At 46.8% G+C, this 8658-nt stretch overlaps 1 protein-coding gene across 1 annotated transcript; it reads left to right on the top strand.

Moving 5' to 3' along the window:
* The first annotated feature begins 651 nt into the window (after positions 1–651).
* On the top strand, positions 652–6737 carry LOC143276413 (uncharacterized). Its single transcript, XM_076580900.1, has 2 exons — positions 652–5338; positions 6676–6737. The coding sequence occupies exons 1-2, from the start codon at positions 1054–1056 to the stop codon at positions 6735–6737; spliced, it is 4347 nt and encodes a 1448-aa protein (XP_076437015.1). The 5' UTR covers positions 652–1053.
* Positions 6738–8658: the final 1921 nt, after the last annotated feature.

Below are 8658 nucleotides of genomic sequence, written 5' to 3'. Positions count from 1 at the left end.
GATGACGTAGGGCTGATAGGAAAACACGTCATTGAAAGGTCATTGCTATAGGAACCGCATCATAAAACGGCGTGGAGTCGATCAGCGATTTCAATGAGCGAACGACGCTTCAGCCCAGACAGCAGGGAAAAACGGTTTCTTCACCGCTCGCAGCGAAGTCCAGAATATTTCAAGTCATCAACCGAGCGACTGATAATTCTACCTGCCAGAAGGAAAGGCTTATGGGCGCGTGGGTATGGACAGGGCAGAAAAGTTGAAGGAAGTTCGATTCGTGGAATGCGGGGCCGGGGTGCAGTCAAGAGTTTGTTAATTGGAAAGTTCTAGGTTAGAACACGAGTGTGTGTTGAAGTTTAGTACCCAGTGTTAGATGAGAAGAAAAGGGACAGTAATATTGAGTGTTCGTATGAGATTTTCATCGATGGAAAATTGATGTCCAATAGAAAAGAGAACCTTGGAACAAACCTGTGAGTTGGAAGCTAGTTCGTATATTGTTTTTTTTTTCATTTGAGAATTAAAACTTTGTCTTCGTTTGAACTTTAAGAACTGGTGTACTTATGGTTACTGTGGATAAAGCGTCTGACACTTAAAAATCAACGAACCTGGAAGATTTGTTATTACATTGCTACATCTGCCTGTCAGCTTTGTTGAGTAGTGTGTTAATAGCTTATCTTCCCATTATTCAAGTTACTCTTCGTAACATTTGGGGGCCAAGCCGGGATTTTTTTCTTCGTCAGATGTCTTTATTTAGTGACTGTGCACTTGGACTGGAGTTTTAAACGAACTGTTTAGGGTTTAAGTCGCGCTAGATCTACAAAGGTGAAATAGTGCGTAAGAACTCTGTGACAAGTGAGACGGACTCAGTAAAAGGAGATTGCTATTAAGTGTCGAGCAGATCCAGGGTAGTTAAATGAACTGTCGCCCGTGACTGTGAGAACTTTTTGTGAGCACGTTGTGCAGATCTAGGAGTATCTAGAGAGAGATAGCTGCCTTTGACTGTAGTGTTGTATTGAGTGCATTGCTCCGGAGACTGTTTGCCGTCAAAACTTTGTAAAGATGGAATTTGTGAAGATTGGAAAGGAACTAGGCTTGACAGGTGAAGATCTTAAGAAATACGTTGATGAGCAAGAAAGAAAACAGCAAGAAATAGAAAGAGAAGAGCGAGCTGCAGAGAGAAATCTAAAGAAAATACAATTGGAGATTGAAGAGAGAGAGAGTCAAAGACAATACCAAGATAGAGAGAAACAAAGAGAATATGAAATACGAATGGCTGAACTGAGATCGGAAAATGGTGAATCCATTGCACAGACAGAAGTTCATATTGCCAAGAGACCTCGTCTCCCTGCATTTGTAGATGAGAAGGACAACATCGATAGCTACTTAGAGCACTTTGAACGCCATGCTAAAGCCATGAAATGGCCAGGAGATCAGTGGGCCACGGACTTGGGTGCTCTCTTGACTGGTCATGCCCTGGAAGTATACTCCAGACTGTCCCGAGAAGATGCCAACGACTATGAGAAACTGAAATCCGCACTGCTTCGCAGCTACGATTTCTCAGAGCAAGGCTTCCAGAAACGTTTCCGTTCCAGTAGGCCAGAGAAGAATGAGAGTCCTGCTCAGTTTCTGACGAGAATCCAGAACTATCTTGAAAGATGGGTGGAGTTAGCTGAAAAAAATAAAGACTATGAAGGCTTATCTTACCTGGTCCTGAAAGAGCAGTTCATGGACTCCTGCCCGAGAGACCTGCAATCGTTCCTGCTTCAAGAAAAAGACCAAAGCCTGAAATCTCTCACTGAAGCGGCACAGAGGTTCCTGGAGTCTCAGCATCGGAGCTTTGATGCCAAACCAAAGCCGGCAACACTGCAGTCTGACAAACTGAGACCAGTGCAGGGTTCCAACCAGTTCGGATCACCAGTGAAGTGTTTCAACTGTGGACGACTGGGCCACAAAGCTGTTGAATGTAGAGCTCCAAAGAAAGCCAGCTCACAAAATGTCAAACCAGAAGAACGAAAGTTCCAAGGCCAGTTTGGAAACAGAAGAAACGTGACGTCTGCAAACGTCGCCATCAGAGAAGGGAGTCACAACCGATGTCAAAATCAGAACTGGAGTGAAGGACAGGAAAATCCAGAAAAGCATGAAGCAGTTGTCAGGTGCGCATTTGTAAACCGAAACGAAGGTGACTTGAGCACAATGCCAGTGGTGAAAGGGCTCTATGATAGCAAAGAGGTGAACGTGCTGAGAGATACTGGATGCAGTGGCGTCATTATCAGAAAAGACCTTGTGCCAGAGGAACAGTTAACCGGAAAAAACAGTTTCCTGAGATGTGTGCATGGACATGTTGAGTCAGTTCCCACTGCTGACATCGAGGTTTCAACACCATTCTTTGTTGGGAAAGTGAATGCACTATGCCTCCCCAGTCCACCCAATGATGTCATTATCGGCAATATTGACGGTGCCAGAGCAGCAGACAATCCTGACCACGAGTGGGGGCACACCTGTGCTGTGACAACGCGTGCTCAGGCCAAGGAGGAGAAGAAGAAAATGACTCCACTGAAAGTGAGTGAGCCCACAGGGATTCCTGACGTTAACAGAGAGAAACTCATTCAGTCCCAGCAAGCTGACCCTTCTCTGAAGAAGTACGACAACAAGGCAAACACTGTGACCAGAGAAAACGCAGAAGTGTCCTTTGAAAAGAGAAATGGGGTTATGTACAGACTGTTTAAAAAACTGAGTGGAGGCCAAACTGTACGACAAATTCTTGTGCCAGCAAATCTGCGTACCCCAGTGATGAAGTTGGCTCACGAATCCATCTTCGGAGGTCACATGGGCATCAAAAAGACAACGGACAAGATCATGGCTGCCTTCTACTGGCCAGGTGTTCATGGTGATGTGGCACGCTTCTGCAGATCCTGTGATGTGTGCCAGAAGACGGAACCCAAAGGGAAGACTCCAAAGGTGCCACTAGAGAAGATGCCGTTGGTGGATCGACCGTTCAAGAGAGTGGCCATCGACCTGATCGGAGAAATCAAACCAGCCAGTGAATCAGGACACCGCTACATCCTCACGTTGATGGATTACGCGACCAGGTACCCCGAGGCAGTTCCACTGAAACGCATCGACACAGAGACTGTAGCGGAGACATTGGTGGACTTATTCAGCAGACTGGGTGTGCCTGATGAGATCTTGAGTGACTTAGGGACTCAGTTCGTGAGTAACTGCATGAAAGAAGTTGCTCGTCTCCTCAGCATCCGGCAGTTGACCACCACTCCCTACCATCCGATGTGCAACGGCCTGGTAGAAAAGTACAACGGTACACTGAAGTCAATGCTGAAGAAACTGTGTGCGGACCAACCCCGACAGTGGCACCGCTTCATCAACTCCCTGTTGTTCGCCTACCGGGAAGTGCCTCAAGAATCAACTGGATTCTCCCCCTTCGAACTCCTGTATGGCAGGACTGTGCGTGGGCCTATGCATATCCTAAAGGAGCTGTGGACGAAGGAAGTGGAGTCCCCAGAGGTCAAGAACAGCTACCAGTACGTAGTCGAGCTGCGTGAACGCCTTGAGGACACCCTGCAGTTGGCCAGGAGGGAGCTAGAGAAATCCCAAGGCAAGAGCAAGCACTACTACGACCGAAAGACGAAAGTGAGGAGATTCGTGACAGGGGACAAAGTGCTTGTCCTGCTTCCCTCTGATCACAACAAGCTGCTGATGCAGTGGAAAGGACCTTACCCTGTTGAGGCTGTCAAGGGACTGAACGACTATGGTGTGAAAATCAAGGGCAAGCAGAAGATTTTTCACGCCAACCTTCTGAAGAAATACACTGAACGTGAACTGGACGAGAGCACCACTGACGCACATGCAGCTGAGATTCACGAGTGGGCTCCCTACAACTCCTGTGAGACTTCTAATGAACCCATCGACGAAGAGTCAGTGAATGATGAGGAGCTCCTGGAGTTCAGTGACCTGAGATCTCAAGAGACTGTAGATTGTGTTGCCCTAGGACCCCAGCTGGTCAGTAAGCAGCAAACTGATGCTCGAGACCTCCTGAATGAGTACTCAGAGTTATTCACTGAGTTCCCAGGAAGGACTGACCTGGTCCAGCATGACATCAAACTGACGTCTTCGACACCTGTCAGGTCCAAACCGTACCCTATGCCTTACGCCACCAGAGAGTCGCTGAAAGGAGATATCCAAGAAATGCTGAAGTTGGGTGTGATACGCGAGTCTACTGGATCTCCTTACGCATCTCCAGTTGTTGTCGTCAAGAAAAAGGACGGTACCAACAGAGTGTGTATTGACTTTAGGCGACTAAACAAGCTGACTCATCTTGATCCAGAGCCCATGCCGACAGCCACTGACCTGTTCCAAAGACTGAGTGGAAGTAAAATCTTCTCCAAGATAGACCTCAGCAAGGGATACTGGCAGGTCCCAATCCCGGAAGAAGACATTCCAAAGACGGCGTTCGTGACTCCAGACGGCACATACGAGTTCCTGCGCATGCCCTTCGGTATGAAGAACTCTGGTGCAACTCTGAAACGGGGCATGAGAAAACTCCTGGGCAATATGGAAGGTGTCGTGTTCTACTGGGACGATATCCTGATTCATTCAGAGACCTGGGGCCAGCATTTGGACATTCTTCGTGAAGTATTCAAACGACTGTCAGGAGCACATCTGACAGCAAGACCAAGCAAGTGCATTATCGGGGCAGACAACATCGACTTCATTGGACATTCTCTCCAGGAAGGAGTGAAAGTGGTCCTTGAGGATAACGTGAAGAAGATCCTTGAGGCCTCAAGTCCCCATACAAAGAAGCAGATGCGGTCCTTCCTTGGCATGGTGGGATTCTACAGGGAGTATATGCCCCACTTTGCCACTGTGACTGCGCCGCTTTCTGACCTGCTACGAAAAGGGAAGCCGAACCAGCTGGAGTGGGGAGAAGCGCAAGAGAGGGCCTTCAGCACCGTCAAGAAGTTCCTGACCACGGAGCCTGTGCTTCGGTTGCCGGACCCTTCCAAGACGTTTGTGCTCGCCGCCGACGCTTCTGACGAAGGTGTTGGTGCAGTCCTCATGCAGGAGCATGAGGGGAAGCTGTTCCCGGTGTCCTACGCCAGCAAGAAGCTGTCCCGTGCTGAGAGGAAGTACGCCACCATGGAGAAAGAGTGCCTAGCCATTGTGTGGGCCGTGCGCAAATTTGAACTGTATCTCCAGGGTGTGTGTTTTGTGTTGCGCACAGACCATCAACCTTTGTCCTTTCTGAACTCTGCCAAGTTCTTAAACAACAGGGTCATGCGTTGGGCCTTGTACCTTCAGAACTTTGACATGAAGGTTGAACATGTGAAAGGTACTGACAATCATACCGCAGACTTTTTGAGCAGAATGTAAATCCCTGGATGTGTGAGTTTGGGTTTGGGCTACTTATGGTTAGATATTCATTTGCCAGGGACATTACCTTTAGTTGTTTTATGTTTATTGTAAGAGTCATTCCTTGAATTGTAAGTTTTGGAAATTTTGAGAAAATTTCTTAAGTGGGGGCTTATGTTACAATTAAGAAAATGAATGCAAGGAAAGAATTATCATGACGTGCGTGGTTAGCAAAGTCTTGGTACGATGACGTAGGGCTGATAGGAAAACACGTCATTGAAAGGTCATTGCTATAGGAACCGCATCATAAAACGGCGTGGAGTCGATCAGCGATTTCAATGAGCGAACGACGCTTCAGCCCAGACAGCAGGGAAAAACGGTTTCTTCACCGCTCGCAGCGAAGTCCAGAATATTTCAAGTCATCAACCGAGCGACTGATAATTCTACCTGCCAGAAGGAAAGGCTTATGGGCGCGTGGGTATGGACAGGGCAGAAAAGTTGAAGGAAGTTCGATTCGTGGAATGCGGGGCCGGGGTGCAGTCAAGAGTTTGTTAATTGGAAAGTTCTAGGTTAGAACACGAGTGTGTGTTGAAGTTTAGTACCCAGTGTTAGATGAGAAGAAAAGGGACAGTAATATTGAGTGTTCGTATGAGATTTTCATCGATGGAAAATTGATGTCCAATAGAAAAGAGAACCTTGGAACAAACCTGTGAGTTGGAAGCTAGTTCGTATATTGTTTTTTTTTTCATTTGAGAATTAAAACTTTGTCTTCGTTTGAACTTTAAGAACTGGTGTACTTATGGTTACTGTGGATAAAGCGTCTGACACTTAAAAATCAACGAACCTGGAAGATTTGTTATTACATTGCTACATCTGCCTGTCAGCTTTGTTGAGTAGTGTGTTAATAGCTTATCTTCCCATTATTCAAGTTACTCTTCGTAACACCCTCCCTCTCACTCTCTCCCTCTCTCATTCTCCCTCTCTCTCCCTCTCTCTCTCATTCTCCCCCTCTCTCTCTCCCTCTCTCTCTCATTCTCTCTCCATCTCCCTCTCTCTCATTCTCCCCCCCTCTCTCTCTCCCTCTCTTTCATTTCCCCCCTCTCTCCCCCTCTCTCTCTCTGATTGTCTCTCTCTCCCTCTCTCTCTCCCCCTCTCTCTCATTCTCTCTCTCACCCTCTCTCTCTCTCTCGCCTTCTCTCTCTCTCTGTCTCTGTTTCTCTCTCCCTTTTCTTCTTCTTTCTGAGTTCTCGTCACATTAGTTCCAGTAAGCGGGGTGCAGGCCGGATCAACGTTCCAGCACAGCGTTTCCATTTGCAGTTCCGGAACAGTTCCCTTTTCATCTGCACAGAAACAGCCAGTTCCAGGACCCTGTCAACTGATGGCTGTCAATTACGGCAGCACAGAGAGAGGGGAAGAGGGAGAGAGAGGGGGGTAGAGAGAGAAGATGGAGAGGGAGACAGAAACACACACACACACACACACACACACACACACACACACACACACACACACACAGTGACATTTTATTGACATTAACGTCACAGTTCTAATGTCAAGGGGGTGCATGAAATCAAAAGCATACATATAACAAATATACAACAAAAACAGAGGGAGAGAGAGACAGAGAGAGAGGGAGGAGAGGGAGAGACAGAGAGAGACGGAAAGAGAGAGAGACAGAGAGAGACAGACAGACAGAGAGACAGAGAGACAGAGACGGAGAGAGACACAGAGACAGACAGACAGAAAGAGAGAGATGGAGAGAGACAGAGAGAGAGAGAGAGAGAGACAGGGAGAGGGGGGGGGGAGGGAGGGGAGAGAGAGAGAGACGGAGAGAGACAGAGAGACGAAGATACAGACAGACAGACAGATAGACAGAGAGAGAGAGAGAGACAGACAGACAGGCAGATAGACAGAGAGAGAGAAACAGAGAGAAAGACTTATTTTGAGAATTTTATATCGGTTTGTGGTCTGTTGGTGGAAATATAATGACTGTTGTTCAGGATATCAGATCGAAAGTCCGAAACGTGCATGGACTCGAGTCCGAAGATGTTCAGTTCTTTGTCAGGCGTATAATGACAAGCCAACTCTCAACCGGTGGAAGATAGCGATGGTTGTCTGGAAAAAGGAGTGTGTGTAGGGGTGGTGTGGGGTGTGGGAGTGGCAGGTGAGTAATCCTGTAGTCTGCTGACACATCTGTGTGGTTCAGCGGCAGCACGTGATTTTCATCCATCATCCTAGTGTGAAAAATGGTCGTGTGTGTGTGTGTGTGTGTGTGTGTGTGTGTGTGTGTGTGTGTGTGTTTGTGTGTGTTTGTGCGTGCGTGCGTGCGTGTGTGTGTGTGTGTGTGTGTGTGTGTGTGTGTGTGTGTGTGTGTGAACCCTGTTCATAACTGGTCTCCAACTGGGAACAAAAAAGTAGTGTGTTTTTTTTCTTGGTGTTTATTCTTTCTTTATTTTATTTTATTTTCCTTCTGTCTTTCTTTCATTTTTTCTTTTCTTTTCTTTCTTTCTTTCCTTTCATTCTTTCTGTCTTTTTTTTTCTTGGAATCTATTTCTTTCTTTCTTTTCTTCTTTATTTTCTGTCATTCTTTCTTTCTTTCTTTCTTTCATTCATTCATTCATTCATTCGCTCTCCCTTTCTTTATTCGAGCTTTGATCATTGTTAGATGATAAAGGATAATAGAGTAGGTGTTTTCTTTTGTCTTTTCTTTCTTTCTTCCTTCCTTCCTTTTTTCATCCTTTTTCTGTTCCTTTATTCACACACTGACGTTAGAAATATCAATCATGATACTGTCATTGATTATACTGTTTAATGTCTGTATTTACCAGTCATTAGATCGATGAATGAGTGAGTGGATCAGTTGTGCTTAATTAGTGTGTTGGTTTGTCAGTACATTTGCATGTTTGTATCTAGGCTTACTTCTAAATTCGCTTGTTTGTTAGTAAGTTTGCATGCTTGTACCTAGTATTCAATGTCAGGTCAGGTCATTAGATCTGCTACTGGTAACCTGTAATCCAGTACAACCTGTTCAGGGTCGGGTTGCCGGCGACTAAACCGGCACTCCCACCGCTCCCTTCCGGGACTGGTGAGGCGGGTGGCTAGACACCCTTATGGAGATCCATAAAAGGGCGTCGGCTCAGGAGAGCCACGACGGCCATCTAGCTCCACTGTACTGTGTGCATGCCACACGCAGTTGGCCCCCGGGGGGTGTCTACCCATGCATGCGAAGTCTGGATCCGGCAGAATCTGCGGAAGAAACCTATCGGTTCAACGGAGAGGAAGGCGGTTACAGCAACGCAC

This window comes from Babylonia areolata, chromosome 32 (assembly GCF_041734735.1).
Source record: "Babylonia areolata isolate BAREFJ2019XMU chromosome 32, ASM4173473v1, whole genome shotgun sequence".
Classification (NCBI taxonomy): domain Eukaryota; kingdom Metazoa; phylum Mollusca; class Gastropoda; order Neogastropoda; family Buccinidae; genus Babylonia; species Babylonia areolata.
This window is presented reverse-complemented; position numbering and strand designations above follow the sequence as displayed.

Excerpts from the sequence above, each read along its gene's own strand:
- LOC143276413 (XM_076580900.1), top strand. The coding sequence starts at position 1,054 with ATGGAATTTGTGAAGATTGGAAAGGAACTAGGCTTGACAGGTGAAGAT. Across the intron at positions 5,339-6,675 it reads GAAGGTTGAACATGTGAAAG|TTCCGGAACAGTTCCCTTTT; the intron begins GTACTGACAATC and ends TTCCATTTGCAG.